This window comes from Peromyscus eremicus, chromosome 4, assembly GCF_949786415.1.
Source record: "Peromyscus eremicus chromosome 4, PerEre_H2_v1, whole genome shotgun sequence".
In the NCBI taxonomy this organism is placed as follows: Eukaryota; Metazoa; Chordata; class Mammalia; order Rodentia; family Cricetidae; genus Peromyscus; species Peromyscus eremicus.
This window is the reverse complement of record NC_081419.1, coordinates 2,395,691-2,419,032: the sequence shown is the minus strand read 5'-3', so window position 1 is coordinate 2,419,032 and position 23,342 is coordinate 2,395,691. Positions and strand designations below refer to the sequence as shown.

Sequence of the window (23,342 nt, the reverse complement as noted above, 5' to 3'; positions counted from 1 at the left end):
GCAACTGTCAATCACCTGTAGTTCTCTTTCTAGGGGTGAAGCCTGTGAGAATTCCTCATCCCTGTTGGCATGCCAATAGGTGGTGGTATTTTTTAGGTCTCGTCTAGACAACAATATTGTTGTGATTTTTCTGGGTGCTGCTTCCTTGTCAAACAGAAAAGACACTCTCTCGAAGCAGACATTCTCCCCCCGCCCCATGTGCTGTTCTGGTCTTCTGGCTCTCCCAGGCTTTCCATGCTCTCTTTGTGATGCTCCCTGAGCCTTAGATGGAGAGGCTGTGTTTTAGATGTATCAACTGGGGCTGGGCACCCCGTGATCAGTTCTCTGCATTTTGACCAGCTGTGGTTTTCTGTGGTGCTTTTCATCTGCTGCAGAAAGAAGCTGCCTTGGTGAGGGGTGAGAGCCACACTTATCTTTGGGTATACGGCTAAGTATTTAGAATTCAGTCAGAAATGTTATTGGTTTAATGAAATGGCCTCACCAGTCACAGGAAATGGGCCCGCTTTTTCTTGGTTGTTGTTGTTGTTTAAAACAAAGCAAAACATGGTGTGCTAGATAGTTTTATGCCAACTTGACACAGTCACCTAAGAGGAAGGAACCTCAATTAAGAAAATGCCTTCATAAGATTTGGTTGTAGGCAAGCCTGTAAGGCATTTTCTTAATCAGTGATTAATGGGGGAGGGCTCAGCCCATTGTGAGTTGGGCCATTCCTGGGCTGGTGGTCCTGAGTTCTATAAGAAAGTAGGATGAGCAAGCCATGAGAAGGCCAGTGTCTTGGTTAGGTTAGACACACCATGACCACAGCAATTCTTTTTTTTTTTTTTAAATTAAAGATCATTTATTGGGGCAGGAGAGATGGCTCAGAGGTTAAGAGCACTGGCTGCTCTTCCAGAGGACCTGAGTTCAATTCCCAGCAACCACATGGCGGCTCACAACCATCTATAATGGGATCTGATGCCCTCTTCTGGCCTGCAGGGATACATGCAGGCAGAACACTGTATACATAATAAATAAATCTTAAAAAAAAGAGAGCACCAGACCCCATTACAGATGGTTGTGAGCCACCATGTGGTTGCTGGGAATTGAATTCAGGGCCTCTGGAAGAGCAGACAGTGCTCTTAACTTCTGAGCCATCTCTCCAGCCCTGACACAGCAACTCTTATAAAAATGTTTAATGAGAGTGCCTTACATTTTCAGAGGTTTAGCCCATTATCATCATGGACGGGTGCTGGAGAAGGAGCTGCTGCATGTTGATATGCAGGCAACAGGAAGTGGACTGTGTGTCACACTGAGCATGGCTTAAGCATATGAGACCTCAAAGCCCACCCCCTCCAAGGCCACATCTCCTAATAGAGCCTTTGGGGGCCATTTCATTTCAAACCACAGCCAGTAAGCAGCACCCTTCCATGGGCTCCGCATCACCTCCTGCCTCCAGGTTTCTGCCCTGCTTGAGTTCCTGTCCTGACTTCCTTCAGTGATGAACAGTGATATAGGAGTGTAAGCCAAATAAACCCTTTCCTACCCAAGTTGCCTTGGCCATGGTGTTTCATCACTGTAATAATAACCCTGACTAGGACAAACGGGTTGTGGATATTGAACTCAGGTCCTTGTGCTTACGTGGCAAGAACTTTACCTAACCTTGAGCTATCACCAAGCTGCTCACTGGTTTCTTTCTTTCTTGAGATAGGGTTTCTTTGTGTAGCCCTGGTTAGACCAGGCTGGCCTCGAACTCACAGAGATCTGCCTACTTCTGCCTCCCAAGTGCTGGGATTAAGGCATGTGCACCACCACTGGCCTGCTCACTTGTTTGTGATTTTAAAGCTTCTGGGCCCACAGAACCTCAGTCTGTCCTGGAACTATGGTGCCTATCACTCTACAAACCTCAAATCTGATTCTTCTTTACAGAGGCTGAGGACTCCTTGCTGGAGCTCTCCCTGGCCACCCTCAGAGAGTGGGCCAAGCTCTGTCTGGAGCAGCTCCCAGCCCAGCCCTTGGCCTCTTCCAGAAAGTAACATGGATGGTGGTTTGCTCCTACAAGTTAGGTTCAGTCTCTTAGCTAGTGTGTGGGACCATGCCCTGAATAAAAACTGAATGAAGGTCTCAGCTGGCCCTGGGAGAGGCAGTACCACACTGGCTGGACATGGGCGCAAAGCTAGGCTGGGAGAGAAAAAGGTTCCCTCATCTCCCCCGCTGGCCAGTGCTGCCTCGGGCCTGTCTTCCAGGGGCCTTGTGTGGCCTCTATCTCCAGAACCCCGTTCCAAAGAGCAACTCCTTAAAGGCAGGTGCTCCCTACCAAGGACAGAGCTAGGGTCTGTTCCAGCGCCTCTGTCTAGAATCCCTAAGGGTTCTTCTGGACTCTAGACCTCTGCCAGGCCGTGCCCTTGTACTGGAGACTCTGCCTGCCCACTCTTATGACCACCCCTGCCTGGCAGGTCAGTAACAAGATATAGAAAGACAGGCTCAGATTGAGCCCCCAGCTTTGCCAGGGACGGGTGGGTTACGGGGTGCCTGCATGACTTCAGAGTGTACACTCAGCCCCACCATGTTGCTTCCTTCCATTGAAAAGATACTGCTGCCTAGGGAAGTGTGTATTAAATAACCAAGCTCTCAACCATGTCCAATTCCATCTCTGCCTGGCTTCCATGGTTCTGAGGTTCCTCTGGGCCCCGGCCGTTAGCACCCTCTGAACCTAGCCTGTCTATCCCACCACCCTGGAGCCCCATACCCGGTGGCTTCCCACAGGCATAGTGGCCATGGATACAGAGGGGACGGAGGGCACAATAAAGCTGATGAGCACTGCTGCCCTCTAGGTGTGGCACATCTGTCCACAGGACCCCACCTCACCCAGGTTCCCGGAACCGGAGTGAGCAAGGTCTGTGGGAGCAGCCAGCTTTGGCTCAGTCTCCCAGAATAACCATTAACCAACCCTCTCTCGACATGAACTGTTTGAAGTCATCTGCTTGTGTCCCCCAGAACTATCCCGACTGGCAAAACCGTCCACTGTGCAGGTAAAACCCTGATCAGGACCTAGTACACACCATCTTTATTGAAAGCTTCCACAAACTGTGTAACAAAGAAGACATCTAGTCCCTGAGAGTGAGGCACATCATGGGATGCAGGTGACCAGAAGGAACCTAAGGCTGGTCTGCTTCAGAGCTAGCTCCAGGATCCTGCATGAAGAACACACGTGGCTGGGGGAACAGCACGGTACTTGGGATGAAGATATTAAAGTGCAGATAAAAAGCAGCAGGCCAAGCTGGGGATGGCTTGGGGCAGAGCACTTCCCTTCAACGTGCACGGCCCCGGGTTTGATCCCCAACACTGCAGATCCAAACAAAACTAAAAAGCAGTAAGAAACAAGTGACGGCAGCAGGCCTCCGGGCACTGTGAGCAGGGCTGGAGTCCAGGCCTGTCCTGGGAAGGCACATCCATTCTTTGGGTGGGTGTGAGGAGGTCTGCCAGGCCCTGTCTCTTTGAAGCTCTGGCCTCCCTCTTGCCCAACCACTCATGCTGGAACACTCTATGACTGTGGGTACACAGCCCCTCATAGTTCACACCTTCTCTCCACCCATTCTCCTGGCTGGACTCCCCTGGTAGACTGAAGTGGGCAGGGCTGGGCTTGGCATGGGGTGGGTCTCAGCTCCACTGTCAGTTCCTCAGCCAGTTGGTGTCCTTGTCCACTGTGGAGAACCGGATCAGCTTCAGGCTTGGGGGCTGAGGCTTCCTGACATCCCACAGGTACTCTGGGGACAGCACTTTAGACGGTTTGTGCCAAATGAAGCGGCGGTTCAGGTGGCTCTCCTCCTGCCAAGCTGCCATGATGCCATTTGCTTTGTCCGCCAGGATGGCCATGTGGCAGCCTCTGGTAAACTCATACACCTTGGCTACTCGCCCCCCAAAGACTGCCCCACCATAATAGAAGTCCCCCTCACCATCTGCCACAAAGGCAGCGGAAACTTGCCTGCGTTCATAAGGGAATTGCTGGCGAGGTACAGCAAAATAGCCCGGGTGAATGGCAGCCACTAGATCCCCCAAGGTCTCGGGACCCCAAGGGTTATGGAAGACCATATCCACATCGAGACAGAAGAGGTAATCCACCTCTTGGTGGGCCCTCTGGGCAATGTGTTTGCTGATGGTCTCCATCCGGCGCATGGAGATCTCCTCCCAATGGGAGTGACCCTGGATGGGGATGATGCTGAGGAGCCGACCGGGGCCCAGCAGGACTCTGGGAACGGCTGAAGGGTCATGGGTAAAGAGGTAGTAGTGTACTTGGTACCCACGCATAAAGAACTCTTCAGCTGACTCCAGGAAGGACCGGATGAAGCAGGTGTACCTGCGGATGACAATTCTATCAACCACTGCTGTCCATCACAGTCCACGTCCCCAGATGTGCTGGAGTCCACATCCTACTTCCCCACCTCAAGAAGTCATTCAGGTCTTACCTTGAGGTCCTTATCTGTCAACCTCCCACAATCCTTGTCAAAGTTGAATACGCCTCATCTGAAAGCTCTGCTTCAGAGTTTTGGATTAAGATTCATAATTGTTAAAGTCTACACAAATTCTAAAATCTATACTGGGAGACACCTCTGGCCAAAGTGTTTCTAATCAGGGATACTCAGTGTGTGACAACCATGAGACAGATCCTTTATTGTCTGTGTGTCTGTCTGTGTGTGTGTCTGTGCACACATGCGTACCAGAGGTTGAACATCTTCCTCAGTTGCTTGCCACCTTATTTTTTTTTTGAGCCAGGGCCTTAATGAATCTGGACCTTACCAATCTGGCAATGCTGGCCAGGCAGCAAGCCTCAGTGACGTTTCTATCTGCATCCCTGGGGTTGGGATGACAGGCATGGGCTATGGAGTCTGGCTTTCTTATGTGGGTGCTGGGGATGGAACACAGGCCTTCATGTTTGCATGGAGAACACTCTACCAGCTGAGCCGTCTGCCCCGGTGTCTAATGTGCTGTAGAAGATTATTTTAAGGTGCTACTTTTGTTTATGTTGCATTTGTTTAACTCTGTGAAGCTGAGTTACTGGGCCTGTCTAAAACACCTGATGGTCTAATAAAGAGCTGAATGGCCAATAGCAAGACAGGAGAAAGGATAGGCGGGGCCAGCAGACAGAGGGAGAAATCTAGGAAAGGGGAGAAGAAAAGGGATGGAAGAGTGAAGAGATCGAGCAGCCAGAGAAGCAGGAGGACTCCAGGGGCCAGTCATCCAGCTCCACAGCCAGCCATGGGTTAAGAAACAAAGGTGTTTAGGAATAGAAAAGGAAAAGCCCAGAGGCAAAAGGTAGTCAGGCTAAGTTAAGAAAAGCTGGCTAGGGAGGCTGGAGAGATGGCTCAGAGGTTAAGAGCACTGGCTGCTCTTCCAGAGGTCCACATGGTGATTCACAACCATCTGTAATGTGTTCCGGCGCCCACTTCTGGTGTGCAGGAATACATGCAGGCAGAACACTGTATACATAATATATAAACATTAAAACCAACCAACAACACAAAAAACAACAACAACAACAACAAGCTGGCTAGAAACTAAGCCAAGCTAAGGCTGGGCATTCATAATTAAGAATAAGCCTTCATGTGTGATTTATTTGGGAGCTGGGTGGCGGGCCGCCAAAGAGCAAAAAAAAAAAAAAAAAAAGGGCAACAACAAACAATAACATTCTGGCACCCAATGTGGGGCTTTATTTCCATGCAGGGCTTAAAAAAAAGTATGCAGTCAGACAGTTTCTGCTAGTCATTGGGCCCTTGAGCAGCTAATACGTTAAGTAGGAACAAAAAACTAAGTAAAAATGCCTGCCACAGTGCAAGCATTGGCATTCTAGAACTCAAGGTTGAATGCAGTTCCTGGTCAGACACACCTCCGCATGGTAGCAAGTTTTTATGCTTGTCTTTCACGACCCCAGAAGTGGGCAGAGCCAGCTGAGAGGCGCTCATGCAGAGAATCCAGGTGTACCTTATCAGTTTAAAAGTTGGCTTGTGATGGGGGGCTGGAGAGATGGCTCAGCGGTTAAGAATACCGACTGCTCTTCCAGAGGTCCTGAGTTCAATTCCCAGCACCCACATGGTGGCTCACAACCATCTGTAATGAGATCTGGCACCTTCTTCTGTATACTTAATAAATAAATAAATCTTTAAAAAAAAAAGTTGGCTTGTGCAGTCAAAAAAGGCTAAAAGATACGCAAAAAGAGATCCAGACGGAAAAACCTCTAAATAGGTTCCAGTGTGTTTTACAATGTGTGTAGGCTTAAGAAAAAGGGTCTGGATGGTCATAGAAAGAAATAGTTTAAAAATGACCAAGTCTTTAAAGACAGTAAAAGAAAAAAGCCACATAAGATGGGAAATACACAGGGAGTGTGGCTCCTGTATGGTATTGTGTTGATTTTGAATTTTTTGATTGTTGAAAAGCAAAGGATAGCTGCTAAGAGAGCTGGAATTGAAAGAGGGACTGCTGAAATAAATCAGCCTATATGCTTTAGGAATGCCTTAACTTTTAAGAAGTCAAAAAAGAATGTTGTTGTTTGTTTTTGCTTTTTTTTTTTTTTTTTTTTTTTCTCTTTGGGGAGCCCACCACCCAGCTCCCAAATAAATCATACATGGAGGCTTATTCTTAATTATGAGTGCCCAGCCTTAACTTGGCTAAGTTTCTAGCCAGGTTTTCTTAACTTAGCCTGACTACCTTTTGCCTCTGGGCTTTTCCTTTTCTATTCCTAAACAACTTTCTTTGTTTCTTACTCCGTAGCTGACTGTGGAGCTGGGTGGCTGGCCCCTGGAGTCCCCCTCCTTCTCTGGCTGCTCGATCTCTTCACTCTTCCATCTCTTTTCTTCTCCCCAGATTTCTCCCTCTATATATTCTCCCTCTGTCTGCTGGCCCCCGTCTATCCTTTCTCCTGTCTTGCTATTGGCCAGTTCTTTATTAGACTATTAGGCCCAGTAACACAGCTAAACAAATGCAACATAAACAAAAGTATCACATCTTAAAATAATATTCTATAACACTAATGTGCTTCCTTAACATTTTTTAAAAAACATTTATTTATTTGTTTATTTATTTATTTGTATGTGTACATGCCATGCGATGTGCCTGTGGAGGTCAGAGAACAATTTTCAGAAGTCAGTTCTCTCCTTCCACCATGAACAGGTTCCAGGGATCAAACTGAGGTCAACAGGTTTGGAGGCAAGAGCATTTACTAATGCCAGACAGTGTTGTAGGTATCCCATGATCTTTGGTCTTACCATTAACAATCTGCTTAGAAAGGTGACCATTTTATACACACAAATACTGAATACCAGGAGGATGGAAGTCGCTGAGAAGCAAACATGGGACAATCCAGGGAAGGTGGATGCTAGATGCTGGGGACATGTGGCACAGTGGATGACATGGCTCCATCCCTAAGACAAGGAGTCACCTGACCTCTGAGGTCCAGTTGTTATCTGGCCAGTACTTTAAGTCCTGGGGCCCAATCATGGTCCCAGGTGGGCTTAAAGAGAAGGTCAGGTAGGGACCAGGGGAGACAGGGAGGACAAAGTCTCTCTCCATACTCCTCACCTAGGCTTCTCGTGCCTTACATCAGAAAGCTCTCCCACAACACTGCACAGCACTTGGCCAGGCTGGCCTCTCCCTAGACCAGAAACCCCAGTGGCTCCAGGAGACCCAGCCCCACCTATCTAATCCACTACTCACTTTCCCACAGCGAACACGGTGACTCCAATGGTCAGGTTCAATGGCCGGTACATATTCTGCAGAAGCTCTGGGTCGAAGGTTCCCTCGGAGATGATGGGTGCCAACCAGGGAGTAAGTGTCAGCAGCTCTGTGGGCCTGGCATGAGGGAGGCTCAGCCCATGGAAGCCTCCCTGTTCAGAAGCCTGGGTAGCTTCTTGGCCATGTTGCTGAGCCTCAGTTTCCCCATATGAAAGTGGGGATAATAATAGCTATCTCCTGCTAGGGCTGGGAAGTCTAGGAGTTGGCATGGACACAGTGTTTAGAGCAGCAGTTCTCAACCTGTGGGTCGTGACCCCTTTGGGGTTAGGGGTTACATATCAGATATTTACATTATGATTCCTAACAGTGGCAAAATTACAGTTATGAAGTAGCAACAAAATAATTCTATGGTTTGGGGTCAGCACAACATGAGGAATTGTAGTAAAGGGCTGTAGCATTAGGAAGATTGAGAACCACTGCTCTAGAAGGTCCTAGCACTCCCACTGCAGACCAGGGGGTGCCCATAAGGTGACAGAATATGCCATTGGGGATAAGCCCCTATCCAAGGCATGCACCACAGTATCACTGTCTACTATTCCAGCCTCCTACAAAGTAGGTAATATTATGATCTCCTCAAAAGGTAAAGCTCAGAGCAGACGGCCACTGCCTAAGGTCACATAGCTAGTGACAGGTGGAGCTCAGCTCCCTGACACTCTGGGGCCCAGGGCCCCTTTACTACTGGTACCTCTGCCATCCTCCAGCCTCACGGGATCTCTCTGGTTCCCCTCCCTGCCGCTGCCAGGTCACTCCCTCCCTGACACCTACCTGTGTTTTAGCAGCTTAGGCTGAGGGTACTGCAACCTGTAATCAAGAAGGGCCCGTGTGAGGAAGGCGGCCCCCACTCCTGGAGCCAGGCTCTAGGGAGAAATGGTATACTTACGGTGTCACTGGCTGAAACAACTTCTCCTGCCTGAACTGCAGTTTCATGTTGCTGGTGACAAAGACGGGAGAGAGTGGGATTCATTCAGGACACTGAGGCTTAAACATGAAGATTAAGAATAAAAAGGCACTCGGGAAAAAGGAAAACACACCAGAGATGTTGCATGTGGGCTCAAGGGAAGGTTACCTTACCTTTTCTTTGAGACAGGGTCTCTTGCTGGCTTGGAACTTGCCTAATAGGTTAGGCTGGCTATCAGCAAGCCCTAGAGATCGACCTGTCTCCACCTCCTCGGCATGGGGACTATAAGGGAGTACATACCACCAAAGCCGCTGTTTTCAGATTCTGGAGATCAAACTTGCAAGGAAAGCACCTGACTGACTGAGCCCTCTCACCGGCCCTATCTTAATCATTTTTAAGGGCACAGTTCACTGGCATGGTTGCATAACCAGCACTATTACCTGTGTCAAGAATGTTTTCTTAAGCTGGGCGGCGGCGGTGGCACACGCCTTTAATCCCAGCACTCAGGAGGCAGAGGCAGGTGGATCTCTGTGAGTTCCAGGCCAGCCTGGGCTACCAAGTGAGTTCCAGGAAAGGCGCAAAGCTACACAGAGAAACCCTGTCTCGAAAAACCAAAAAAAAAAAAAGCTTACTCCTTGCCTCAAGATTTGGATCAATGAATTGCCACTCCAGAGACTCCTGCTGCTGCCTGTGGATCAAGTGTTGAACTCTCAGCACCATGCTTCCCGCTATGATGATGATGGACTAAATCTCTGAAGCTCACTCGGAGAAGGGGCCGTCTCTGTGGGACTCAGCCAGAACGGACCTGAACATTCTGCCCAAGGCCAATCCAGGCCCCAGCTGCTGATCCTGTTAAGCCCAACAACTTGGAGGTATTGGTGAGATTGCCCTACTGATCAACCTGTTCAGCTGAGGTCCATTTGGGAGAGGTTTCAGAAGCCTACAGCCTGCAGTCTGAGGAAACAAGATCAGCTGAGGAGTTGGCGAGCAAGCAAAACTCGACCCGAGAATGCAAGAGAAGGAGCCGTCCAGTCGCCGAACCAGGTCACCAGAGTCATAAGCCCATCCTACACCAACTGGGAACAGGTAAGGCCCCATCTCCGGACCAGCAGATCAGGTCTCTAGGCCCTAAGCCCCAGCCATCAGAGCCCCAGCAACCAGGCAGCTACCTTTCCCTGCTCCCTCACAAAACAAAAACAAAAACAAAAACAAAAACAAAAACACAACCCCCCCCCCCAAAAAAAAAAACCCAGCCCCTGTGAACCCAACAACCACCGGAGTCATAAGCCCACCCTACACCAACTGGGAACAGCCATTGGAGCCCCAGGGACCGGACAGTGGCCTCTTTCCCTGCCCCCTCACCAAGAAAACCATTCCATGCGACACCAACAACCACTGGAGCCATAAGCCCACCCCACACCAATTGGGAACAACTGCTCCCTAAGACAGAACCCACTAACACTGATTGGACTAAGCTGCTCCTGGAGAAACAGAACCCAACAGCACCGATTCGACCAAGAACTCGTAGTGGACCAAGACTATCAATTAGAACAAGAGAGGCACCTTCAGACACAGACACTGCCTACACTGAGCAGAGGAAGAGATGAGTAGACGCCAGTGCAAAAATACAGGCAACAACATAAAGACCTATATGACAACATCAGAACCTAGTGTTTTGACACCTGCAAGACCTGAACATACCAACGCAGAAGCAGCAGAAAAAAAAATCCTAAAAATGACTTTAAGAAGATGATAGAGGCCCTTAAAGAGGAAATGAAAAACTCCCCTAAAGAGGAAATAAAAAATTCCCTTAAAGAAATGGAAGAAAAAAAAAACAAACAAAAAATTGGAAGAAAGCCAAGAAAAAGTAATTAAACAGATGAAGGAAACAGTTCAAGATTTGAAAATTGAAATCGATACAATAAAGACACAAACTGAGGGAATGCTGGAAATAGAAATTGTGACTAAACGAACAGGAACTACAGATGCAAGCATAACCAACTGAATGCAAGATAGAACAGAGAATCTCTAATGTTGAAGACACAATAGAGAAAATAGATTCATCAGTCAAAGAAAACACCAAAACCAAAAAAGTCGTAACACAAAACGCCCAAGAAATTTGGGACACCGTGAAAAGACCAAACCTAAGAATAACAGGGATAGAAGAAGGAGAATACCAACTCGAAGGCACAGAAAATATATTCAACAAAATCATAGAAGAAAACTTTCCTAACCTAAAGAAAGAAATACCTATGAAGATACAAGAAGCTTACAGAACACCAAATAGGATGGATCCAAAAAAAAGTCCCCTCGACACATAGTAATCAAAACACTAAACATACAGAACAAAGAAAAAATATTAAGATCTGCAAAGGAAAAAGGCCAAGTAACATATAAAGGCAGACCCATCAGAATAACAGCAGACTTCTCAACAGAGACTATGAGAGCCAGAAGGTCCTGGACAAATGTTATACAGACACTAAGAGACCACGGATGCCAACCCAGACTATTATACCCAGCAAAACTCTCAATCGCCATAGACGGAGTAAACAAAATATTCCATGATAAAACCAGATTTAAACAATAACTATCCACAAATCCAGCCCTACAGAAAGCACTAGAAGGAAAAATCCAACCTAAAGAAGCTAAACATACCCATGAAAACTCAGGCAATATATAATCCCACACCAACAAATACCAAAGAAGGAAAATGCAACACTACCACAAAAAAAAAAACCAGGAATTAACAATCACTGGTCATTAATATCCTTCAATATCAATGGTCTCAACTCACCTATAAAAAGACACAGACTAGCCGGGTGGTGGTGGCGGCGGCGGCGGCGGCGGCGGCGGCGGCGGCGGCGGCGGCGGCGCACGCCTTTAATCCCAGCACTCGGGAGGCAGAGCCAGGCGGATCTCTGTGAGTTCGAGGCCAGCCTGGTCTCCAAAGCGAGTTCCAGGAAAGGCGCAAAGCTACACAGAGAAACCCTGCCTCGGAAAAAAAAAAAAAAAAAAAGACACAGACTAACAGAATGGATATGAAAACAGGATCCATCCTTCTGCTGCATACAAGAAACACACCTAAACTTCGAAGACAGACACTACCTCAGAGAAAAAGGCTTTCCAATCAAACGGACTTAAGAAGCAAGCTGGTGTAGTATCCTAATATCTAGGACTTCACACTAAAATCAATCGAAAGAGATCAGGAAGGACATTACATATTTATCACAGGGAAAATCCACCAAGATGAAGTCCCAATTCTGAACATTTATGCCCCAAATACAAAGGCACCCACATTTGTAAAAGAAACATTACTAAAGCTTAAATTGCACATCGAACCCCACACACTAGTAGTGGGAGATTTCAACACACCACTCTCACCAAAAGACAGATCTACCAGACTGAAACTTAACAAAGAAATAAAGGACCTAACAGATGTTATGACTCAAATGGACTTAATATATATCTACAGAACATTCCACCCTAACACAAAAGAATATACCTTCTTCTCAGCACCCCATGGAACTTTCTCAAAAATTGACCACATGCTCAGTCACAAAGCAAATCTCAACAGACACAAAAACATTAGAATAATCTCCTGTATCTTATCGGATCACTATGCCTTAAAGTTAGATTTCAACAACAACAAAAACTATAGAAAGCCTACAATCTCATGGAAACTGAATAATGCCCACCTGAAGCACCAATGGGTCAAGGAGGAAATAAATAAATAAGATTTCCTAGAATTTAATGAAAATGAAAGTACAACATACCCAGACTTATGGGACACTATGAAAGCAGTGCTAAGGGGAAAATTCATAGCTCTAAATGCACACATAAAGAAGTCGGAGCAGGCTGGAGAGATGGCTCAGTAGTTAAGAGCACTGACTGCTCTTCCAAAGGTCCTGAGTTCAATTCCCAGCAACCACATGGTGGCTCACAACCACCTGTAATGAGATCTGGTGCCCTCTTTTGGCCTGCAGGGACACATAAGGCAGAATACTGTATACATAATAAATAAATCTTTTAAAAAAAAAAGAAGTTGGAGAAAGCTCACACTAGTGACTCAACAGCACACCTGAAAGCTCTAGAACAAAAAGAATGTTTTCTTTGTCACTCTAAACTTGGATCCATCAAACAGCAGCTGCCTGGGGGCCTGCCCATGGAGGCCCAGCCATCACTCTGCTTCTGCCTCTATGAATCTGGTACCTCCTCCTGAAGTAGAATAAGGTGGAAAAGACCAGTTATTAGATTCTGATTTATAGATTTATTTAGCAGTTTACTTAAAGCACTGCTTGTACCGTCTATTTGCCGGGCATGACTTCACTCACTCCCTAAAAGGCTACCTGAAACACAGTGACCTGGAGAAAGAATCAGAACACTGGGCCGTGGCCTTAACCACCTTCCTACTGCCACACATTCTTCTATAAAATCCTGCTTGCTTGCCCAGCCTGCCTTGCGGTTTTGGAGTACACAATGAGGATACAAAGTGGGTCTGGGACAGAAGCGTTTCAGGGGCTGTCCTGGCTTCGGTCCCCTGAAGGCATCTCCTCTCTTCCACTCTCATTGGTGTTGGAGCGCTTATTCCAGAAAGATCTTTGCAACACTCTTGAGTGAACTTGTATAATATCTGTCCCTTCATGATCTGCCTCTACTCTTTCATTACCATTCTTTCAACTCCATTTGCTGGGTCCCTGCTCAGAAAATGAAGGGGTTCTGAGGCGGCAGTCAGAATCAGGAAGAGGACGCTGCACCAGAACCCAGCATACTGTGCAGCCTGACAGTGATTTCATTTTTCCTACGAGTCCAGACATGCTCTAGCTACAGTGGGGAATGACACACAAGAACACAGACACTGAGGCTGGGTGTGCAGTTCAGGGAAAGAGAGCCTGCCTACCATACAGGCTGTTAGCCTAGCACACATTTGTCAAAAAAGAACTTCCTATTTCTAAGCATCTAAAGGCAATAAAATGGAGGTAAAGATGAGCCTGGCATGGTGGTACAGGTCTATGATCTCAGCACTCAGGAATAAAGGCAAAAAAATCAGGAGCTCAAAGCCATCCTCAGATGTATAGAGTTCAGGGCCAATGTGGTTAGTTTTTTGGTCATCTTAACACAATCTAGGTTGTCTTGGAACAGGGAACCTCAGCTGAGAGAATACCTCGATCAGATTGGTCTATAGGTAAGTCTAAGGGGGCTTTTTCCTGATTAATGACTGACTAATCACTGGGCAGATGGTCCTGGATGGTATAAGAAAGCAAGCTGAACAGTGGTGCCACACACTTTTAGTCTCAGCACTTGAGAGGCAGAGGCAGGTGGATCTCTCTGAACTTGAGGCCAGCCTGGTCTACAGAGTTCCAGGACAGCCAGGACTACGTAGTGAGACTCTCTCTTGAAAAAAGAAAGAAAAGCCCCTGACAGTGGGACCAGGATTTATCCTATGAACTGCCTTTTTGGAGCCCATTCCCTATGGCGGGACACCTTGCTCAGCAGGGGGGTAGGGGCTTGGTCCTGCCTCAACTTGATATGCCAGGCTTTGTTGACTCCCATGGGAGGCCCTACCCTCTCTAAGGAATGGAATGGGGGGGGGGAATGGGAGGAGGGGAGGGAAGGAGAACTGTGGTTGTTATGTAAGATGAAAAAACAATTAATTAAAAAAAAAAAAAAAAGGAAAAAGCAAGCAAGCAAACAAGCAGGCTGAGCAAGCCGTGAGCAACAAGCCAGTCAACAGTGTTCCTCTATGGCTGTTTCAGTTCCTGACTCCAGGTTCCTGCCTTCCCTTTCACGATGGACTATGATGGGGACATGTAAGCCAATAAACCCTTTCCTCCCCAAGCTGCTTTTGGTCACGATGTTTTGGTTTTGGTTTTTCAAGACAGGGTTTCTCTGTGTGACAGCTCTGGTTATCCTGGAACTTGCTTTGTAGACCAAGCTGGCCTCGAACTCACAGAGATCCTCCTGCCTCTGCCTCCTGAGTGCTGGGATTAAAGGTGTGTGCCACCACCTCCTGGCTGGTTTTATTACAGGAATGGATAGAAACCTAAGTAGGACAGCGTGGTGGTTTGAATAAGAATGGCCCCTATCGGGTCATATAAGTGTGGCCTTGTAGGCGGAAGTGTGTCAGTGGGGGTGGGCTTTAAGGTTTCAAAATCCCATGCTAGGCCCAGTCTCTCTTCCTACAGATCAAGATGTAGAACTCTTAGCACCGTGTCTACTTGCACTCTGCCAAGCTCCCCACCATGATGATCATGAACTAACTAACCTCTGAAGCTGTAAGAGAGACCCCCAATTACATACTTTCTTTTTTTTGTCTTGGTCACAGTGTCTCTTCACAGTGACAGAACAGTGACTAAGACAGACACTCTAGCTACATAAGACCCAATATAGGAGCTGGAGAGATGGCTCAGTGGTTAAGAGAACTGGCTGCCCTTCCAGAGGATCTGGGTTCAATGGTGGTTCACAACCACCTGCAACTCCAGTTCCAGGGGATCTGACACCTTCTTCTGGCCTCTGGGGGCACCAAGCACATGGTACACAGACATGCATGTAGGTAGAACACCCATACACATTAAAAAATAATAATAGCAGGGCGGTGGTGGCACACGCCTTTAATCCCAGCACTCGGGAGGCAGAGCCAGGCGGATCTCTGTGAGTTCGAGGCCAGTGTGGGCTACCAAGTAAGTTCCAGGAAAAGGCGCAAAGCTATACAGAGAAACCCTGTCTCGAAAACCCAAAAAAATAAAAATAAAAATAAAAAATAAAAAATAATAATAGCTGGACAGTAATGGTGTATGCCTTTAATCCCAGCACATGGGAGGTAGAGGCAGGTGGATCTCTGTGAGTCTGAGACCAGCCTGGTGAGTTTGAGACCAGCCTGGTGAGTTTGAGACCAGCCTGGTGAGTTTGAGACCAGCCTGGTCTACAAAGTAAGTTCCAGGACAGCTAGGAATACATAGAGAAACCCTGTCTCGAAAAACAAAAATAAATAATTATAATTATTATAATAATAAAAGCCAGATTTGGTAGTACACACTTTTAATCCCAACATTCAGGAGGCTGGATCTCTGTAAATTCAAGACCAGCCAGGTTGTTTTAGAGAGTTCTAGGGCAGGTAGAGATTAAGACAAAGAGACCAAAAAAATATACACACATATATACTCTGTCTCTCACCATACAATACCCTGGTCTGTCCTGGGACCTTGCCAGCAAGAAAGTCAACAAATCCAGCACATGCAGCTTCTTGACCTTGGGTCAGAACTGTGGTACCCTGTTATAAACATCTGAATAAGGACTAAAACACTACTATATTTTGTTTTTAATAAAAATGTGTTATGCCAGGTGGTGGTGGCTACAGACCTTTAATCCCAGCACTCAGGAGGATTTCGTAGAGGTAAGGATAGTGGCTGGGTGTTCTGCATTTCTGATCTTTCAGCTTTTGCCCTGATATCTGGCTCTGGGTTTTTTATTAAAAGACCATCTAAGGTCTGAACAACAGCCCCCAAACACTCTAGCCCCATACTTACAACAACTCTGGGCAGGGGAGGTAATAAGGCACATAGGAGACCAGCAGCCAGTCCCTGACATATCCCCTAGAAAGAGAAAGTACCTGTTAATGCCACTCTGTCTTAGAGGCTGCCATGTGCTCTTTATCAGGAGCACAGACCTTCAGTGGTGCATTTGGGAGGAAGCCCTGTCACTCTAGGGCTGTTGACAGCCTGTACCTAGCACAGGGCCTAGTGTGTAGTTGTCTTTTTGTCCATGTGGGTATTCACTCATGGCACAGCTATATCCTTGATGCCAGGTCTCCCACACAAACAGTAAGGAGACATGCAGTGCCAGTAGCCCCCCACAAGGCCATCAGGAGGGGTGACTTAGGAGCATGAGCAGGGTTCCTTATCAACATGGTTGAACTGTCTAGGCAGAAAACATGGTAAGTTAAAGGCTAGGAAGCTAAATCAAGGCAAAACACAAAAGTCAAAACTAGTCTGCCGGGGGCTGGAGGATCCTGAGTCCCGAGAGATTGATGGGACCTGTATGAGTATCAAGGTTTAGGGGTGACATGCAGAGGCAGTGAGGAAAGCTGTGAAGGACAGGGAAGAGACTCCAAAAGGAAACTCACCATAAGATGCAGAGACCTGTGCTAGTGAGCAGGCAGAATGCCAGGCCCAGGGCCAGTCTTCGGCGGGCCATCACAGGGTGCTGAACAGAAGCTAGGCACCTTTAGCAAGCCCTAGGACCTCGGCCAATCAGACACTTCCCTCCCAGGCCACTCAGGCTCCAAGTCTGCCTCTCTTGAGGTCTCAGAAACTCCTGCAAAGAAATTCTCCAATTATTTTCCTCCTTCAGTTGACCACAGGCTAAGGGACAATGCCTCAGTGCTCAGTGGCAGCTAGGATGTCTCCCCAGGCAGTGGTCTGTATGTAGGCTCTATCCCATCAGCAAAAGTGAGTAAAGGGCCATCTAGGATCAGACTGGGACAGCATCCCCAGTGACCTTGTGTAGGCCTAGACTTGACTTTACAGGCTCCACCTTAGGGAAGGGCCACCATCTTAGACTACCTGCTGTACTCAGTTCCGGGGATAATCTCAGGAATGTGCTATGACAACTTGAGCAGATATAGGGCAGTAAAGCTTAACAAGATCCAGATGCTCCTGCAGACATTTTGTTTGAGATACAAATGGCGTCCAACGTGGTGGCAAGATTTTCCACCTAAAAACTGAGAGAAAAGATTCTAAAACGGAGCTAAAAACAGCTTCCTAATTGTCTCTCTCAAATGAGCGGCAGCTGCCGGTTTGAGCTACTGGTGGGTTCCTGGCGTGCGTGCTCGACCTGCCGTATGGCGGGAACGAGGCTCTTTGTAAGTGGCACTTTGAGCTGCATGGTGGATTTAGCCTTTGTTGGTGCAGAGCAAAAGGGGAGGTTTCTGGGTTGCACGCTGCTTGGATAAAGGCATGGACCCAAGATGGCTCCCAGAGCTGGAGGTGAGCATACCGCTGACATGTTGGGAAGCTGAGGTGGGCGGAGCCAGCAGCCACAGCTGCTGCAGTTTAAAGCAATAGATTCACAATAAGACAGATTCAGATGTAATAGTTTACAATGTGTGTAAAATATACGTAGGCTTGAAAGAGACAAAAAAGGTGATATATACAGTTATATAAACAAATACATAGTTTTAAAAAATAAAGTCTTTAAAGAGACAGTAAAATTAATATAAAAATAAGCCACGTAAAGATGAATATTACACAGAGAATCTGGATTGTGTTGTCTTTGGGACTTTTAACTGCAGAAAAACATTTGATCATAAAAGATGTTGAGTTAAATCAAAATGTATATTTTAAAAGTACCTTCACTTCAAAATTTGGATATAAGGATATGTTGCTTTGGAAAAGAGTCTCTGCTTTTGTTTCCACAGAAAGCCAGAGGCTATGGTTTGTTCCAGATTAAGATACATCAGGTTTGACCAGCCAAGACCCCCTGAAAGGTCTCTGATGACACCATGGCCCAGATGATCCAACATCCAGAATGGTTTGAAGGCAACTGGCTCAGACGATACACCCTCATGGACTATTCCATAATCCTCAAATTTTCTTTGTGTCCCCATAAGATACAGCGCCCCCCTCCAGCAGGAAGTAGTAAGAGAAGCTACGCCCAAATTCCCAAATTATATGTAATTTTACTTTGTTAAGGTTAAAACCTTCCTTTTGGAAAAAAAAAAGGGGGGAAGTGCTGTGGGATGTTCTGTATGGCAAATGTGTTGCTCTGATTGGTTGGTAAATAAATCACTGATTGGCCAGTGGCCAGGCAGTAAGTATAGGCAGGACAAGGAGGAGAATAAAGCTGGGAAGTGGAAGGCTGAGTCAGAGAGACACTGCCAGTCGCCATGATGAGAAACAGCATGTGAAGATGCCGGTAAGCCACGAGCCATGTGGCAAGGTATTGTGAGACCAAAATGAGCCATCTTAGAAATAAGACCAAAATGCTTTCACCCCAAAATTAAGGCCTAAGATTTTTCCTTTTGGGAATAGGCCATTAGTTACTGAAACCAGTCAGTTCAGATTCCAGAAACCAGGAAGTGTAAAAGTACAGAGTCACAAGGTAGTCACGAGGTAATGCCTGCCGGACTATGGAATGTCCTCTCCCTGGTTTCCAGGGTAACTGACCACAGAAATGCCCCCACCTGAGGGCAGCCAATGAGAAGTGGTGGCCGGCAACCACTCCCTTAGAAGTAATTTCTAGAAGCCCCTAGAAACGAGCCAATCAGAATTGTACCCGTACTAGCACCCCTAAACTATGTAACCTTGTGACTTTTCCCTTTAAAAGCTGAGCTTGCAGATAGGTGGGCGCTTCCTCCAGCCTCCACTGCGTTGGGTGTATTGGACGAAGTCCCTGCTTAGGCTTGTATTGGATAGCCAGAATTAAACCATGCTTTTGCATTCCGGCATGCTCGTCTTTGGTGGTCTCTCTGGGGGTCACGATCTGGGCACAACAGGTATAGATTAATGGAAATGGATTAATTTAAGCTGTAAAAACAGTTAGCAAGAAGCCTGCCACGGCCATACAGTTTGCAACCAATATAAGTCTCAGTGTTTAACCAATATAAGTCTCTGGCGGGTGACAGAGATTTGTCCTGACTGTGGGCCAGGCAGGAAAACTTAAGCTACAAATGGCCCTTGAAGCTATCTAGATAATCCTGCTGAGCAGCCCAGATAATCCTGCTGGATTTCCCACCAAAAGTTCAACCCAATAGTTTCAAATATGGTTTCGCACGGAAAGTCTAGACCAATAGTTAAAAAAAAAACAAAACAAAACACCTAGCCCCATATCCCTTCTACCTAATCCCCAAAACCAAGGCATGTAATTCCCGGCTTGTGTTTTTTTTTTCCTTTAAAATCCCCCAACCCCTAAGCCTGGGCTGCCACATCTTCCCTCCATCCAATGCCTCGGAGGCATCGGTCGATGGCTCAGGTTCGAACCTGACAATAAAGAGACCCTTGTGTGCTTGCATCAGAAACCGGCTCCTTGGTGGTCTCTGGGGGTTTCGAGAGGCGGGTATAACAACCTCAGTTCTTGGAATTTTTCCTGAAACAATTCCTGGCCACCTGGGGGAGGGGGGCCTGGGCTCTGTAGGATACATCAGAAAGCACTCAGCCTCTTCCTCTCAAAGATCTCCTGCCTAGTGGTTCTCCACCGCCAAACGGTTAGGGGAAGACATGATGAAGCTACAGGCCACAGAGAGTGTGGTGGACCCGACATCAGGGAAAGCTCCCAGGTCTGGGGTCATGGGGGTTAGGGCTCTGCGCACTCCTGTTGTCCCTGCAAACCCGTCCCCTCTCTCGCCCTCTGGGATCTCAGTTTCCCTATCCAGCTCTCTACTTCTCGCCTTACTAGCCTCGGGCTCAAGCTGGACAGAACTGCTTCGCAGACCTAAATCCAGGTGCAAACCCTGCAAGTGCAAGAGGCGATTCAATTCCAGGAGACTGGGGCTGAGACGCGCACCTGAACTTTGCCCTGTGCTGGCTCCAGGGCCTCCACCTCCTTCTCAGCGGCTGCGGTGGGGTGCGGTGCGAGGACCGGGTGGGGCAGAGCAGGGCTCAGCGAGACTGTCCTCGGAGGTACAGAATCACTCCCTTTGGGCAGACAGCCGTTAACACGGAAGGAGGAACAAATCCCAACCCGGAAAACAGGAACTGGATGACTCCCCGGAGATCGCTGCGTGCTTACACAGGGTGGAGCCGGGCAAAGCAAACACAGTTGAGCGCCGGGTCTCTGGGGCGGAGCAAAGCCTTACACCCACCCATCCACGCCCCTCCCATGCCCTCCCTCTGTTTGCTGAGCTACACTCGAGCCCCGCCCACTGGCCTCAGCCTGGCACTCGCCGTAAGGGGAGAGTTCATGGACCCTCGCAGTGTCTTCTCTAGCCTTCTAAATCCTGGTGGAGAATGCAGAGCTCCAGATCATAGGCAGGGATCGATCACAGGTCCTGGAACACAGGGCGGCGTGTAGGCAGAGATGTGAGACACGATTTGGAGGAAAGTACTTCCAGGTAGTCAAGGAGGGGAGAACCAGGGGCACTGAACCTGATCTCGGCTCTCAGAATCTCCCGGAGGCCCTGTCTCTTCCTCAGACCCGTCGAGTGGCCATGCTCCCTTCTTCGGCTTATCGGTTCCAGGAAAGGCCGCCCTTGTCCACCCCAGGGTCCCAGGAAGGACCCACTGACTCGTTTGATCAAGTATCGACCAAGCAAAAATGCATACAGAGGACTCTGCTAGGAGGGAGGACAGGAGGGGAGAAACCGTGAGCGGGAAGAACGGATTCCAAAGAGATTGTGGATTTGCCCAGGGTCACAAGCAGCTTCAAGCGCTGGCACATGTGCCTCAGCCCTGAAGCTCAGAGCAGTTAATGAGCAGCGAAGTGAGAGACTCTAATAGTCCAATGGGTGAAACTAGGAATGGTGGTTCTGAGTTTGACCCGGAAAGGACACACGACCAGGACCAGTGTTCTCCAAAGAGACCAAGACAGGGTGTTATTTAGTAGCAGATATGCAGAGATTAAAGTCTGATACAAGAGATGGAGTGACCACTGAGGATAAAGGTAGGATCAGTGTCGTCGAAGAAGGGAGACGTTAGGGAGGTAAGAACCTTTGATGAATGTTGGACCACTTCTTCTACTGCGTCTATACCTAGGGGTTGAGAGAGTGGGGTGTGCACCCTCTGTATTTTGATCGTGCCTGGTGGGCAGCTGTGATAAATGCTATAGTAAAGTTTACCAATGACCCCAGTCTCCCATCTGGGGTGTCATGGGTCCTTAATTAGGATATAAAAGATTCCCCCATTCTGCATGAAAGATACAATGCCTTCCTGAATATGCAGCATATCTCCTACAGGACCAATAAGGGCAGCCATAAGTCTCTGGCCATGTCTACAGTAATCTCTAGTTTGACCATAGAGAAAGCAAACACAGGGGACAAGTGTTTTAGAAGTTGATTTAGGTGTTACAGTGACAAGTATCTCCTTTTGGCCACCTGCTGGTCTTCAGACCCCTCCACGGGAATGGTCTGGTTGAACCACTGAGTGAATGTAGGTTTCCTGAACCTTTGAAATCTTAAATATAACAATAGCATAGAGGGGGAAAAATCTAAAACATTTCTTCATTACCTTAAATCACTTTCTTATACCTTCAGAACTTAAGCTTTCACATCCTCAGACATTTATACACTTTTCTAGACTGTCATTGCAACTGGGCTGCATTTTCTCCTGGGATCTCTTGAGGAACTTCAGTTCTACCACTCGATGCCAAGTCTCAGTTGCTCCCTCTGACCCTTCATGACCTTTTAAAACTGATAGCACCTAGGTGACTTTTTTTTTTCTCTGTGTAGTTTTGGAGCCTGTCCCGTGTAGGGCCCTGGTCTCCTTTGCCTGCTTGCCGACCCTGACCAGATGTCCTCCCTACGCTAACTCCCTGCTGGGTTCCACCCTCCTGAATGCTTTAGGGAAGTTCCTTGTCTGTGTATCCTGCATATTGGGCATTAACAGCTTAGATGCAAGAATGTAAACATCAGTAGCGAACTTCTGCCCTCCGGGATTCTCCCATTGTGCTGTAAGCCTGTATTTAAGGTTTCCTCCCTCTTTCAATAAACGACATTCGGCATTCTGCTGAGGTGAATGACCCGCTGTCTTTGTCTCTGTTTTTCGATCCACAGCCCCTCGCTCGGACATGGTGAACAGGTGGTGGTAGTGCAGGCGTTATCCCTACAGTCCTGGATCTCGCTCTGTAGACCAGGCTGGTCTCGAACTCACAGAGATCCGCCTGGCTCTGCCTCCTGAGTGCTGGGATTAAAGGCGCTGCCCGGCTCCTAGGTGACTCTTATGTTACAAAGTTCAGCCATCAGCACAAGGTACATTCTTGTATATGAGTACATGGAGGTGCAGCTTTAACCTTATTAAAGAAGCATTGTTTTTTTTTTTTTTAAATCCTACCTTTAATAAGCCCTGCTTTTATGATTTTTGTTTTCAGGACAGGAATTATCACAAAAATAGAGAAAACAGGCATGGGGGTAAGCCCAGATGAAGAAAAGATGAATAAGGGACCTGGATCAGCCTGTCTTAAAAAAATTATTTATTTTTATTTCATGTGCTCTGGTGTTTTGCCTGCATGTATATCTGTGTGAGGGTGTCAGACCCTGGAACTGGAGTTACAGACAGTTTGTTAGCTGCCATATGGGTGCTGGGAATTGAACCCAGATCCCCTGGAAGAACAGTCAGTGACCTTATGCTGAGCCATCTCTCCAGCCCCCCCCCCCCCCAATCAGCCTTTGACAGTCTGCTGTAGAGTTATTTCCCATCCCTATTAGGACAGGCTGCTGGTTAGAGGGGAGGATCTCTCTTGGATGAGAAACATCCATATGTAAGTGCTACCCCAGACAGGTGTAGACAGGAAGAAATAGTTTGTGTGGTGGCAGAAGTTGCCACCATTGAAAATTGAGCAGGCCGCTTTTGGCCATTGAACTGTACTGAGGCCAAGCTATTTATAGTAACAGTGAGGCTTTAATAAAATCTGAGTCCGTGGAGGGAGAGCAGAAGGGTGGTAAAATGAACTCCACCAAAGGGAATTTTATAAGCTCCAAGTGGGAGCTGAGAGGCAAGAGAGAAGCCCAGGAGGGCATAGAGAAGCTGTGAGACTCCAG

General features: G+C 47.5%; 1 protein-coding gene across 1 annotated transcript; it reads right to left on the bottom strand.

Moving 5' to 3' along the window:
- Positions 1 to 3,274: 3,274 nt before the first annotated feature.
- On the bottom strand, positions 3,275 to 20,409 carry Gbgt1 (globoside alpha-1,3-N-acetylgalactosaminyltransferase 1 (FORS blood group)). Its single transcript, XM_059259890.1, has 7 exons — positions 20,156 to 20,409; positions 16,779 to 16,969; positions 16,183 to 16,248; positions 8,642 to 8,692; positions 8,527 to 8,562; positions 7,684 to 7,818; positions 3,275 to 4,333 (listed from the first exon to the last, which is right to left on the bottom strand). Exons 2-7 carry the CDS (start codon positions 16,847 to 16,849, stop codon positions 3,649 to 3,651), a joined length of 1,044 nt encoding a protein of 347 aa, XP_059115873.1. The 5' UTR covers positions 16,850 to 16,969; positions 20,156 to 20,409; the 3' UTR covers positions 3,275 to 3,648.
- Positions 20,410 to 23,342: the final 2,933 nt, after the last annotated feature.